Genomic DNA, 15,692 nt, shown 5'->3' with positions numbered 1-15,692 from the left:
AAAAGTATAAATTAATCAAAAACTTTTTATTAGATTATGACAGAACATGATCTTTGTTGTTAACAATACAGGAATAACAGCCTTCTTGGACTGATGCAAAACAAATGAGGTTTCTTGGGAGGGGGGTCATCTGTGTCTGGCTAGCTCTCCTGCCTAGTACACACTATTGTGCAGGATTTTGCAATCTATATATAGTTGGGGATCAGTTTCTGCAGTACTTTTTTTGTGGCCCAAAAGTATATATAAAATTAAGCTAATTTTCACTCTTTGTTTAATCTTATAACAATAAAATTAGGAAGAAGACAGGGTAGGTTTTTTTTTTTTTATTGTATTTATGGTAGTAGTAGTAGTGGCATGTGATGCAAGAAAGCAAATGTATGAGCTTATGCAGCATCAGCCAACAAAAAAAAAAAAAAAAAAAAAAAAAATCGCACCATTCTCTCCAAATGCCTGTCCAGTTCCTCCTTAAATTTATTCAACCTATCAACTTCCACAACGACAGATGGAAGTTTGTTCCAGCAATTAACCACCCGCTGGCTAAAGGCAAATTTCCGCACATCTATTCTGCATCTGTCTTTTCTTAATTGGAATTAATGCCCCCTTAGGTTCATAATCTGAACAAGTGGAAGGATCCCATCAGAATTCAGCGTGCTCAACCCATTCAAGGCCTTATAGACCTCAATCAGATCACCGTGCAGGTGCCTAGTCTCCAGCCACTGCAATTTGCAGAACTTAAGCCTCTCTTGGTAAGAGGATCCCTTCATTCCCCTCACCAATCTTGTTGCTCTTCTCTGTACACGCTCAAGTAAATCTACATCCTTCCTAAAATGAGGTCTTCAGACCTGTACGCAGTACTCAAGACGTGGCCTGACCATTGCCTTATACAGAGGGACAATCACCTCCTTCTCTCTGCTAGCAAAATTCCTATATATCGTTGACAAAACCCCATGACCTGCCCTGGCGCCCTATCTGCATTGCTCAGAAAACTTCATATCTGACTGCACAATTACTCCCAGGTCTTTTTCATTTTCTACCACCTTAAGTGTAGTACCACACAGTTGGTACGTTTCTCTGGAATGACTTCTACCCATATGCAGTACGTTGCATTTGTCAAGGTTAAACTTCAGTTGCCACTTCTTAGCCCATCTGCCCAAATTATCTAGATCCAGTTGCAGTAGCACACTACCATTACTGTCATTAACAACCCTGCCAACCTTTGTATCATCTGCAAACTTCGACATTAAGCCTGATATACCTTCATCAATATCTTTGATAAATATACAAAACAACAGTGGACCCAACAGGTGCAGAACACCACAAAATTAAATTGCCCATGCATCTCTCACTTCCATACAATCAACCATTTAATTTAACAGGCCTTAAGGATTCCCTAAATAAATCTTCAAATAGTGCTGCCAGCCCAGATGACATTCATTACATTATGATAAAACAATTACGTGAAGAGGGCTTATGAACCCTACTGATCTTTTATAACTGGATCTTCTCAGAAAACGTTTATCCACTTTCCTGGCGTCATTCTTTTATGCTTGGTGTACTAAAACCAGGCCAAGACCCTTCTGTGGTTCAAAATCATAAACCAATATCTCTCATGAGCTGTATGGGAAAAAATTTTGAGAGAATGATTCATACGAGGCTTACTTGGATGATTTCTGGAAGCAGAGAATCTTTTATCAGATCATCAGTGTGGCTTTCTTAAGAATAGATCCACGCTTGACCTCCTCATCAAAGCTGAATCCAATATTCGCAATACCTTTGTCATGGTCAAACTTAGATATCAAGAAGGCATTTGATAATACCTGGCAACACGGTATGGTTATGGATCTTTATCATCTAGGACTAAGGGGTTATCTCCCTCAGATAATTCAGAATTTTCTTCGATACCACTCCTTTCAGGTCTGCTATCAAAATGTACTGTCTACATCCCATATTCAGGAAGAAGGATTGTCACAGGGATCTCTACTCAGAGCATTATTATTTGCAATTCAAGTGAACAACATGACCCGAGACATCCCCAAAACTGTGGGCGCTTACATGTATGCAGAAGACTTCACCGTCTCCTGCCAGTCGCAAAGCATGAATATCATCGAACGTCACCTCCAACTTTCCATAAACAGAATTGAATCCTGGACCTCATGCAATGGATGAATAATAGTCCAATACCGCTAGTAAACAGCATCAGATTTCTGGGCCTGATATTAGATAGTAAGCTTAACTTCCAAGCACATATTTTATCCATGTCATGGGGAGCTGATCGGCACTCCTTACTTCACCTATACAGGTCTGATCTGTTCACGCTTAGATCATGGTTCTCGGTATATAATTCAGCTAGGAGAAGCACATTAGAATGGCGAAATGTCATCCAGCATAGTGCTCTGAGAACAGCCCTCGGAGCTTTTAGCATCTCTCTAGTACAAAGCCTTTACGTTGAAGTATATGGTCTCCATTAGACCATTCGAAGGAAAACGTTGCTGTCTCAATATGCAGCTAAGATCCGGCCTCCCATCACATCCTTCTTTTGACTGTCTGTATAATACCCATCGGGATTCCTTTTATAATAGTAAACCAAATGAAAATTGACCCTCAGCATTCAGTCTAAGAGAAATTCTTCAAACTTAGAATATTGATATAAGTAAAATTTCTCAGGACACAACTCTTCTTGTTCCACCCTGGTTCATGCTCCCACTTCTCATGATGACTACTTTTGCCAATGGGAAAAGAATGTTTTATCTTCCCCCAATATCCGACAGTTTCATGCTGTCCTGAACTCCAATGCCTGTATAATATACACAGACTGATCGAAAACTGACAGTGTGGTAGGTTGCTGCAGCAGTCTTTCCTTCATTCACTGTTACCTCTTCATTACCATTGAATGTGGTATCAGTACTTCTGAACTATAGGGTGCCTCCATAGCCAGGTGGGAAGGAGCAGCAGTGCATAGCACACGCTTCTTGATTAGATTGGGGTTCGAGCCCGTCACCGCTAAATACAGAGGATGCGAAAAGGTCAAGGGAATGACCACCGCATATTTCCGGAGTAATGGCCTTAGTTGCTAATGTTCCTAAAAACCGAATAACAACAACAGCCGAACTATAGCCATAAAGCACTTGACCAGATTGTTGAATTTTCCATTTCACGTGCCCTAATCTGTAGACTCTCTCAGTGTGGGCTTTGCCATAAAAGAAAATTTCTTCCTTTCATCCAATACTGAAATCCATTCACTACCAGTTACTTTCCTGTAGTGAATTCAAACATTCAGTGACATTTTGTTGGATCTCGGGACATTCCAGGAAACGAGAGTGCTGATCTTGCTGCTAAACAACCTATTGCTACACTCTCACCTCACAACAACTTCAGGTTCCTTATATGGATTATAAGACCAATTCAGAAGGCATGTCATCATAACTGGTCACAGATCTGGCAGAGTAATGCCACCAACAAACTTTGTCAGATAAAACAAGATCCAAAGTTTTGGCTCTCTGGGTTCAGACGGAACAGACAAGAATAAGTGGTATTGGCAAGACTGAGAACTGGGCACACTCATCTTGCACACCTATTTTTATTATTGGGAGAAATTCCACCGCAGTGCACATCCTGTCACACTTAACTCACAGTCCATCACTTCTTGGTAGATTGTCCATGTTATTCATCCATCTGCTCTAACACCTTCGAGTCATTCTGCAAATCCAATTGGCGCACAATAGCCTTAGATGCTGATGCGCCATAAAACTCCAAATAACCAAACTAACCAGATCCAATTTCCTCTGAAATCAAGCCAATATAGAACTCTTGACACACTTGAAGCAAATGCATCAATATAATTAAATAGATATAATGTATTTAATAAACTATGACAGACACAATTGGCCTCAGTAGCCCTTGTGTCGTTAAGCATTATATCAACAACAACAATCTGCAAGTCAAGTTGCAGTGTAACTAACTTTATTATGGTATCAAGTGTGAATATTAGTATGCTGATTCTTTAGAAAAATAAGGTTAAGTTAAGCAGATCATGTGACTACATCAGTGTATATACGTCATGTTCCATCACGTGACAAGAAAATTCATGGAGGTGTTTTAGGGTTTTGAAACAAAAACAGGACCATCTATGCTTTCTTGTACACTAATGCTAGAAGTATAGTAAACAAATGCTTACATGGTATGAAGATCAGAAATATGGTGAGTACAATGTTGACAGGTAGGACAGAAAGGGGTGTAATGCCCTTGGTTAAGAAGCACATAAAATCTAAAGCAGTGTAATGTTGATTCAATTTAGTATGACATAAGCACTCAGAAAACTAATATGATAGTAGGAGTCTGCTATAGGCCAAATGACTGTGAAGAGTATGACAAATGACTATGCAGACAGGTAGAGTGGGCCAGTAGATCAGAATGCCTTAGGAGGTGTTGCTGCTAAATAATGACTGTTGTAATAAAATAAATATAATGAAATATTTCGTACTTAACAAGTTATTCCCTTCAAAATAATTGCCTTCAGCTTGCACACCATTGTTCCATATATTTCTTCCAAGCACAGAAACATTTCTGGAAGTCATCTTCTGTAAGCCCTTTTAAAAGTCTGGTTGCTGTTATTTTCTGAATGTCATCAGTGGAGCAAAATTGGGTTCCCTTAAGTACACTTTTCAGTTTAGGAAAGAGAAAAAAAGTCACAAGGGGCCAGGTCTGACAGGTAGGGTGCATGTTAACACACAGGGATTTGTTTGTTTGCCATAAACTGCCAAACAGAGAGTGCATTGTGTGCTGGAGCATTCGAAACAAAAACAGGTCTTGATGGAGCATCCAACCATCCTGCCACAATTCAGGTCTCTTTCCTCAAATTTCTTTTATGCAGCGTTATCAAAACTTTATTGTAGTATGTTTGATTCACAGTCTGATTTGGTGGGACATATTCAGACATACGGCAGTGATCACAGTGTATTGATGTGAGGTTTACTTAAAGATGTAACTACCATCAAGGGTAAGAAGAAGGCTTTTTTCTTTCATAAAGGCAATTACAGTGGTCTCAGTTTTTGAATTCTAAACAGTGGAAACAACTGATGTTACCATCAGCAAATTCTAAATGGAAAGCATTCAAGGAAATACTCTGAGAAACTACTAGGCTTTTCATACCAACTAACAAATACTGTTTAAGGCTTAGACTTAAATGGGTGTCAGGTGAACTAATTACACTCGCAGTGAAAAAAAAATGCATGGGATGCGTGTAAATTATCAGGGGATACAGAAGCCTGTGGTAGATATAAACTAGTCTGCATTCAAGTAAAAAAGGATGTTCAGCAAGCTAAAGCAGATTATGAGAAATCTTTAGCAAAGGATACAAAGAAAAATAGCGAAGACTTTTTTTTTTTTTTTTTGTAAACACTAGAAAGGAGGAGATGAATTGCCTAAGTCCACTTGATATCAATGGTCTGACAGTTGATGATCCTGTTCAGATAGCTGACAAACTGAATGAGTATTTTGCATCTACATTCACACTCTACTAGGGAGCTAAAGGGTTTTGTAATAATTGAGGAAAGTGGAAGAGAAATTGCCGAAGTTAAATGTAAGAAAGGCAACTGGATGGGTGGATGAGATCTAACCAATTATATTAAGAGATGCAGCAAATGAGGTAAGCAGGCCCTTAGCCATAATTATGAGAGAATCCTTTGATTCAGGTCCACAGAAAGTTCTATTCCAGCCCACAGAAAGTTTCTGTGGACTGAAATATATCCCCAATTCACAAAGAGCATCGATGAATGGATAGAGGGTGTGGTGTATAAATTTGCAGTTGATGTAAAGGTTGGTAGAGTAGTTAATGATCACAAGGAAATACTCTGAGAAACTACTAGGCTTTTCATACCAACTAACAAATACTGTTTAAGGCTTAGACTTAAATGGGTGAACGCCAAGCAGAACTTCTTCAGAGTGACCTAAATAGACTTCAGGGATGGTCAGAAAAATGGCAGCTATGCCTTAATCCAGCAACGTGTTACACCCGGGGAACAGTAACCCCAAAATAACTTATACACTTGGTGGAATTGAACTAAAGCTGGTAGTGGAGGAAAGGGACTTTGGTATTACAATTCAGTCAGACATGAAGTTCTCCAAGCATTGTAGACAGGTTGCAAGGAAGGCCTGTTGTGTCCTTTCAGTGATTTATCGAACAATTGATATTAGAGAGGACATCATAATCCCATTATATAAGACTATTGTTAGACCACACCTAAAGGAAGACATTGTGCTTCTTAAAAGGGTCCAAAGATGGTGAGATCGGCAAAAGGGCATCCATATGAGGAAAGATTTCAAATATGTGGGTTGTAGTGATTGGAAACTAGGCACCTTAGAGGAGACTTGAATGAGGCATTTAAGGCTCTGAGAGGCATAACTAAAATGAACGAGGACAAAATTTTCACAGTTATAAATGATTCTAGAACTAGGGGCCATGATTTCAAGTTATGGGGGAGATGTTTAGTCTGGATTTCAGGAAGTTTTATTTTAGCCAGTGAGTTATAAATTACTGTAATAAGTTACCTACATGTGTGGTAGAAGCTGACAGTTTGGGGAAATTCAAAGGTCAGCTGGATAATTACATATGGGAAGAGGGAAGTTCATAGGTGGTCTATTTCCTTTTCTCTTATTAATTATTATTTTATTTATTTTTTATTTTTTGCCTGGTGGAGCATAAGCCATAGGCTTCCTTGCACCGTGTGGCCATAATTTGCATACAGCTGGCAGAGAGGTTTTGAAATTTTCAACAAAAATTGCCAAATGTGGAATAGGAATAGGTGGACCTGTTGCATTGCCAGTCTGGTTACCCAAACTAACCCATAAGATTTCTTCCACTGAGTTTACATTAAGTCTATGATGTACACGTTGGCAAGTCAGAATTAAAGTAAAAGTTGATAGAGGCCATAAACAAAGCCGCATTTAAAGTGACGTTAATAAAAATGATTTTTAAATGATGTATTCAATTTTACATCACATGCTTAAATTGATAATATTAAGTCAATTTGCAGTTTTTAGGACTTATTTTTGTTCAAATTATTATTTGAGAAAAAAAATTATTTCTAGAACGTATTCATGAAGTTGGGCCAATGTAGAGCACCTTGTGTATCAAACGAAGTTGTGTCTGTCTCTAACTCCTCTCATGCTCATGTTGACAGGTTGCAAGGAAGGCCCGTGGTGTCCTATCGACGATTTTTGGAACATTTGCTAGTAGAGACAAGGATGTTCTGTTATAGACAAGGCTGTTGTTAGACCATACTTGGAATACGGTGTTCAATTATGGAGACTGCACCTAAAGAAAGACATTGAGCTTCTTGAAAGGATCCAAAGACGGGTAACTTGCCTGGTGAGATCAGCAAAAGGGCATCCATATGAGGAAAGACTGAATATGTGGGTTGCAGAACTTGGAAACTATGCACCTTAGAGGAGACTTGATTGAGGTGTTTAACCCTCTGAGAGGCATAAGTAAATTGAATTAGGATGAAATTTTAATTTTCATGGTTATAAATGATTCTAGAACTAGGAGCCATAGTTTCAAGTTACATGGGGAGATATTTAGACTGGATTGCAGAAGTTTTATTTTAGCCAGCGAGTTATAAATTACTGGAATGTTACTTACATGTTTGATAGAGGCTGACAGTTTGGGAAAATTCAAAGGTCAGCTGGATAGTTACCTACGGGTAGAGGTAAACGCATAGGTTGTCTATTTCCTTTTCTTTTATTAATTATTATATATTTTTTTAATTTGCTTCTTATTATTTTTTTATTTTTATTTATTTTTTTATTATTATTATATATATTTTTTTTTTACTGTTTTGGCTGGTGCAGCATAAGCCATAGGCTTCCTTGCACTATCATATTTTCATTTTTTTTTTTTTTTTTTTTTTTTTATGATGTAATTAGGTAAGTTTGATATTGGATCTTGTAATTTGCTGTTAGTAGCCTTTTGTTTTGATTGCTCTGAAGAGTAGATGAGTTTGGAGACCAACATATTTGCATTTTTATCTTTGTATTTGGTTAATTTAATATTTATCCCCCAAACCCTAATAGCTGCGTGCAGATTCCTTAGTAAATCATTTTTTAATTCCCATTTGATTTTGACGTATTGACTGGTAACAAATGAGTAAGGGCCATATTATAAGATGATATAAGGTGGTATGGATGGCAGTTTTTTTTTTAATAGGTACATAAATCTGTGGGCTGTGTTAGTGAGCACCACCATTTTAGTTATTGATTTCTACTGTGTTTAACAAATAAATAAATTTCTGTTTATACTCTGGGACGACCAAACGGTCAGAGGAGTTCACAAGATAGACAGAATACAAGAAACAGCACCGTATTTAGCAGTCATGGGCTTGAACCCCGGACACTCAAGGCATGTGTACTTATGCACCCGCACGCCTGACCACTAGGCTACGGCGGCCCTATAATAATGAATATAAGCTTAACCTACATTATTACAAGAGGGTTTTCTCTCAGTATTCAGTTGTGGGCACACCAGTATCATTGGTGTGGTGTATGTACAAATGATATCATTCTATGATAATATTCAATTTTTTGGCACCCTAAACAACATAAACTTTTTTACCATTACTTCTATAACCATTTTAGTTATTGATTTCTACTGTGTTTAATAATGATTATAAGCTTAACCTACATTATTACAAGAAGGTTTTCTCACAGTATTCAGTTGTGGGCACACCAGTAGCATTGGTGTGGTGTATGTACAGCTGATACCATTCTATGATAATATTCAATTTTTTGGCACCCTAAACAACAAACTTTTTTACCTTTACTGCTATAGTATAGGTAAACATACAAGAACTGGTGGTTGTATTGTATTATTATATTGACTTAATTGACACCCCTCTTTTTTTTTTTTTTTTTTTTTAGGCGAGGCAGTCCCACATCTAGTATAAGTAGCTTACACAGTCTAACAGGTACAGGAACTAGTTCCTTAGCAACTGCTGTTTTAAAACCTTCTTTGCCATCCCTCACTCCATCTTTGGCCAATTATTATTGTGAAGATCTCATTTCTCATGTAACTGGTTGGCAAGCTGATCATGCTGAAAGACAGGTAAAAAATTTTTTACTTTACCATTTTATTTCATAATCTTATTAAAATTTGAAGAATCACATTTCTTAAACTTTTTTAAAATATTTTAAACAGTGGTTCCTTGTGTTTTTCTATATTTAATTCCAGATTAAAATCTTTTAGAATCTTGCAAATCTTTAAAAATTATATGTATTATGTATCAAATAGGTGTACCCAATGCTTTTCTCTAAAAAAAAATAATAACAATAGTAAAAAAACAAGTTTCTATAATGTGGAATTGGTAGCCAGTGGAGGGTAAGCTTTAAGGGACTAAACTTTTTGTAATATTTAATCCCTTAAACCTTGTGCTTATCCAAATTATCCAAAAAAAAGTTACAATTTTAGCAGTAATTTCCAAATTCAGAATGTACTTTTCATAACACTTACCATGATTTCTTTCTTTCTTTACCTTGCGTGTACAAATACAAATTATTATATTAAGGCCACCCGTCTCTCCTAATTCCCGAAGAGAGTGCTTACAGTAGAAGGTTGACCAGAGCCCATTGTTTGCATCAGGGAAACCCTTGACCAGCACAAGTTCTCGGTATATGGGATAGGTGGTCGGATAGGATTTGAGTATCACTAAGTGTAATCCCTTTAGCTCTCTTAATTCATGAATCAGCACCAATTTCCTAAATTGCCTGAAGTCCAGAAGTGCGAACAGTGCGTGCCGAGTCTCTCCTAGTCTGTTCTTTATATGAAAATTTTTTTTGCTCAACCGAAACTATTTTAAGTTCGTTAAACAGAGGTCCGACTGAGTAATTTAAAATTCCAAAAGTGGTTATAAAGTTTTATATAGAAAATATCTTAACAATAGACAGTGAAAAATGCAAATTTAGTTAAATAACTTTAAGCATATGTATTTGAATAATGGTTAAACATGTGGAAAAAAAAATACTGAATATTTCAAATTTTGAAATGTACTGCATGCAAATGTCACACACTGTTAATAAAGGTGCCGGTACGCCGTACCATTGCGTACCATTCCAAAAAAAGCACTGATTATATCCTACCAAAGTTAGCAGAACATATTAATGTGATAATATACCAGATATAGTATGAATTGTAAAGTTTTGATGGCATTGTATTGAAATGGAACTTACCTGTTAACCTCATGTTTAAAGCATGAAGGTGAGAATTGCATGGAAGAAATTAAAAACAAAATTTGAAATAACCAAAACTTTGAATCCCCTGGGGGAAAAAATGTTCTTTCTTCCTGTAGGTTGTCATTTATAACTAAATAATCATACTGAAATCACTAAGAAGTTTTTGAAACTGAGTTCTAACACCAGACTTTTATACTATCATTTTCAGTCAGTTCAAGTTTGCTTGGAGAGAAAGCTGTACTAAAGGTACTTCAGTTTTCATGATGCATATCGTGTGCACAGTTTTGACAATTTAATATAACTTAGCTGCCATATTTGAGAAAATTTTTGTAGTTTAACGTTAAGAATTCAGAGCTGTGAATTTTGCCAGACCATTCAATTTAAGTAAAATTCTAGCAGAATCAATCAAAGGTTGATGTGGAACGAATGTATGTTAGACCGGCTTGATGGTAGTAGTCACTGGTATTAGAAATATTGGTGGCTCCATACTTTATTGTAGTACTACATATATAGCAAGTGTTACCTTCCGTAGCCGAGTGGGCAGGAGCGGGAGTGCAGTAGCACACGCTCTTTGAGTAGACCGGGGTTCAAGCCCCTTGACTGCTGAATACGGTCGATCTGCCAACCCGCACTGGACCAGCGTGGCAGATTATGGTCCATTTCCCTCAGCATGAATTGTTGAGGAGGCTTCCATCCTGCGGTGGGTTGATAATGGCTGCACTTTACTTTTTTTTTACAGCATTGTATAAAATAGGCTATATTATTTGCATCTGGATGGTGTATTTGCAAGTATCTTTAATTATTGAACTACCTACCAAATCTGTTGTAAGAAGAGAAAAATTAACATGATATCTGTATTACAAAAAACATTTTTCAGTTGTCTGGCTGACTGATTATGGTATGAGAGGACTATTTTTGTGTTTTAGGTCGACTGTTTTATTGCAGGGAGATTATTTAACGTGTTTTTTTTTGTTTGTTTTTTTTTTGTACTTCCAGTATTGTTAAGTGAACGTTGTAATTCTGCTCTTAGATCAACTTCTTTGTAACAATATTTCATGGCATTATAAATTTCTGTGAATAAAACTGGTTTCTTAACGCTGAGGATGGTGAACAAAAGTGTAGGAACAATACTGGAAGAACTAAAAAGGGGTAAATAATATTCCTACAACAATAAAACAGTTCACCTTAACAACACAAAATTGGGCCTTCCATACCATAGTCAGTTAGTCAATAACTGAAAAATTGTTTTTCTAATTACAGACAAGTCAATTGCTGTATGTTACATCCTTATCTTGAATAACCTTAGAATATTTATTGGAAAACCAAAATTTCATTGGAAAAAAGTTTAGATAAGGGACAAGATTTTAGTGTGGCATGTGGAATAAAGAATTTCATTCCTACAAGAATAATATCAATGACAAAATCTGAGCAAATATTGGTATCAGGAAATTTAAAAACAGTAATCCAACCAATGAAAACAAGAATAGAATGCAGGGCAATCCATTTTGCATTCCTGCAATATCAAACGACACGAGGTTAGAATAGCCATGAGAGAGAGGATCCATTGGAGAGGTGATCACCATATTGTGATCCAAAGTGCCTAGGGGATCACTAATGCTGACCATATATTTTGAAGGGTTGTTTGTGAGAAAGTGATCAAGGGTATTGTGGTTAAGATTAATATTTTTGGTAGGTAAATGAGAAGCAGTGTGAGATCACTAGTAATTGCAAAAGCATCTCATCCAGCTGGGTTCATGCAACTGGAAAACTGAAGCCAGCTGAAGTTGTGAATCCAAATATCACCAAGGAAAATTACCAGGTTAATAGCAGTAGTAGTGGCATGTGATGCAAAAAAACAAGTGTATGAGCTTATGCAGCATCAGCCAAAAAAAAAAAAAAAAATCACACCATTCCCTCCAAGTGCTTGTGCACAGTTCCTCCTTAAATTTATTTAACCTATCAACTTCCTCGACAGATGGAAGTTTGTTCCAGCAATTAACCACCCGCTGGCTAAAGGCAAATTTCCACACACCTCTTCTACATCTGTCTTTTCTTAATTTGAATTTATGCCCCCTTAGGTTCGTAATCTGAACAAGTGAAAGGATACCATCAGAATTCAGCATGCTCAGCCCATTCAAGGCTGTATATACCTCAATCAGATCATCGCGCAGGCGCCTAGTCTCCAGCCACTGCAATTTGTAGAACTTAAGCGTCTCTTGGTAAGAGGATCCCTTCATTCCCCTCACCAGTCTTGTTGCCCTTCTTGGAACATGCTCAAGCAAATCTACATCCTTCCTAAAATGAGGCCTCCAGACCTGTATGCAGTACTCAAGGCGTGGCCTGACCATTGCCTTATACAGAGGGACAATCACCTCCTTTTCCCTTCTAGCAAAATTCCTATATATCATTGACAAAACCCCATGACCTGCCATGGCACCCTGTCTGGATTGCTCAGAAAACTTCATATCTGACTGCACAATTACTCTGAGGTCTTTTTCATTTTCTTCCACCTTAAGTGTAGTACCACGCAGTTGGTACATTTTTCTGGGGGTTACTTCTACCCATATGCAGTACTTTGCATTTGTCAAGGTTAAACTTCAGTTCCCACTTCTTAGCCCATCTGCCCAAATTTTAGATTCTTAATACATGAATGATCACTGCTGATAACCAGATCAAGAGTATTACCCTCTCTGGTTGCCTCTCGAACATGCTGCTGCAGAAAACAATCATCCAATAAATCCTCAAAAGTCTTACTAGTGTGTGAGTAACCAACCCACAAGTTTCAGTCAATATCTGGGAAGTTAAAATCCACCATTATAAGACATTCTGATTTACTAGCCCACTCTAATTCTCTGTACAATTGCTCGTTGTACTCATTCGAGTCATTAAGCCTATAACACACTCCTACTCTTATTTTTGCTTTCGCAGTGCTTATGTCACACCAAACTGACCCAACAGTGCACTGTTCATCTATATCAACTGGATGCACTTCTTTTGATTTTATGGTTTTCTTAATTAATAGCATGACACCTCCTCCCTTCCTATCCTTTCTGTACACATTGTACTCCCCAAATTCCAATTCTGCATTCCTAATATCAGTGTGCCACCATGTCTCTAATATCCCAACAATATCCGCCTTTGATGTCTTGACCAACGCTTCAAATTCGTCAAATTTATTTACTATACTTCCAGCATTGGTATACATGCACCTATTTCTATTCCTAGTTACGCTGACACATCCCATATACCCACCTGTTTCAAGATGACTGCCATCAGTCCCTGAAACCCCCAGCACCCCTCGCTCCAGGTCACTACTTATTCTAATAGAAGTTGTGCAAGAATCACCTTCACTTCTGCCTGTGGCTACTTGTAACCTTTTAGTCTGTGAATCCCCCCAAGCTAGCAGTTTTCTGACCCACCTAACACTGCCTCGATAGCATCAGCAAATATTCTTGCACCCTTTCTACTTAATTGTATCCATCCCTGTAGAAGCAGTCTCTCCTGTTAACAAGAACCTGAACTCTACATCTGGCAACTTTACATCCTTTCTAAAATGAAGCCTTCAGACCTGTGTGCAGTACTCAAAATGTGGCCTGACCATTGCCTTATATAATGGGATAATCACGTCCCTATCCCTGCTAGCAAAATTCCTGTATATCATTGACAAAACCTCATGAGCTGCCCTGGCAACTTGTTTGCATTGCTCAGAGAACTTCATATCTGACTTTAGAATTACCCCCGGGTCTTTTTCATTTCCCATATGCGATACTTTGCATTTGTTAAAACTTCAGTTGCCATTTCTCAGCCCATCTTTCCTAATTTTTCTAGATCCTGTTGCAGTAGCATACTGTCATTTCTGTCAATTAACCACCCTGCTAACCTTTGTATCATTTGCAAACTTGGACATTAAGTCTGATATACCTTCATCAGTATTATTGATAAATATGGAAAACAACAATGGGCCATGCACCCAACTCTGGGGGACTCCACTAATAACTTTCGTCCAAAAGGAGCAGTGTCCATTGATTACCACTCTGTCTTCTCCCATTCAACCATCACTTTATCCATAGCAGCAACTTCCCCTTAATGCCACAGTTCTCCAATTTGTATTGCAGTCTTATGTGCAACAGTATCAAAAGCTTTCCTGAAATTCAAGTATGTGATATCAAACTTATTTTTGCATACAGTTCCTTTGTGACTATATCATAGTATCCAGTCAAATTGGTCAGTCAATATTTCCCCTTAATAAACCCATGCTGTGTCTAAAGTATAATTGTAGCCTTGTCTAGGTGATCCTGCATTACTTCTTTTGCCCATGACTCCATTCTTTTCCCTGGAACAGAAGTTGAGCTGACAGGTCTGTAATTACTCGTCTTACTCTTTGATCCCTCCTTTGTGAATTGGAGATACATTTGGACATGTCCATCAATGGAGACCTCCTCTGAATCCAAGGATTCTTTCATAATTATTGCTAAGAGTTTGCTTACTTCCTTCACTGCCTCCATTAATATAATTGGATAGATCCCATCCACCCCAGGTGCCTTTCTTTTGTTTAACTTTAACAATTTCTCTTCTACTTTCTTCTCAGTTATTACAAAATCATTTAGCTATTAGTTTGATAAACCTCTGGCATCCCCTTCCCTAAAGAATTCCTCATGAGTGAATGTAGATGCAAAATATCATTCAGTTTGTAGGCAACCTGAGCCGAATCAACAGTTGAACCATCGATATGAAGTGGGCCAATTTGATCCATCCCCTTCCTTATGGTGTTTACATGAATAAAGAAGTCTTTGCTGTTTTTCTTTGTGATTTGATTACAGACTAGTTTATATCTACCATAAGCTTCTGCATTGCCTGATTATTTATATGCACCCCATGATTTTTTCTTCTCTACCACGAGTCCCATCAATTCATCTGACATCCATTGAGGCCTATACTTTGCATAGTATTTCTTAGTTGGCAGTAGCTTCTGTGATTAAGTAGCTCCTTATATATTTGAGTGTATTCTCTTCAATTTACAAACAGCCTTGTTTCTTTTTTTATTCTATATGGAGACATTTTTCTTTGCACTATGAAACAAATGAAAACAAATCATTCTAGAGAAAGTAGTAGTTTTGGTAGTAGAGGCATATGATTCAAGAAAGCAAGCTTATGTACCATCAGCCAAAAAAAAAAAAAAAAAAAAAACACTTCAAACATCCATTCCCTCTAAAAGTTTGTCCAGTACCATATGGAATTTATTTAAGCTATCATCTTCCACAACGACAGATGGAAGTTTGTTCCAGTAATCAACTACCTGCTGGCTAAAGGCAAATTTCTGCACATATATTCTACAACCAATTTTTTTCTTCAGTTTTTTACTTTATGCCCCTCAGGTTCATAATCTGAGAAAGAGGAAAAATCCCATCAGAATTGAGCCTGCTAAACCCATTTAAGGCCTTATACACCTCAGTCAGATCACCTCGCAGATG

At 37.5% G+C, this 15,692-nt stretch overlaps 1 protein-coding gene across 4 annotated transcripts in view; it reads left to right on the top strand.

Moving 5' to 3' along the window:
- wcy (WW domain-containing adapter protein with coiled-coil wacky) overlaps positions 1–15,692 on the top strand; it is a 252,625-nt gene that overhangs the window by 218,929 nt on the left and 18,004 nt on the right. For all 4 annotated transcript variants that reach the window (XM_090388071.1, XM_090388070.1, XM_090388074.1 and 1 more), the window contains exon 11: positions 8,914–9,097. In XM_090388071.1, coding sequence (XP_090244197.1) covers positions 8,914–9,097 — 184 coding nt within the window. The remainder of the gene's footprint in view (positions 1–8,913; positions 9,098–15,692) is intronic.

This window comes from Mastigoproctus giganteus, chromosome 13, assembly GCF_048544385.1.
Source record: "Mastigoproctus giganteus isolate SK-2022 chromosome 13, ASM4854438v1, whole genome shotgun sequence".
Lineage (NCBI taxonomy): Eukaryota > Metazoa > Arthropoda > Arachnida > Uropygi > Thelyphonidae > Mastigoproctus > Mastigoproctus giganteus.
Note: the sequence above shows the minus strand (reverse complement) of the source record. Positions and strands in the feature narration are given on the sequence as shown.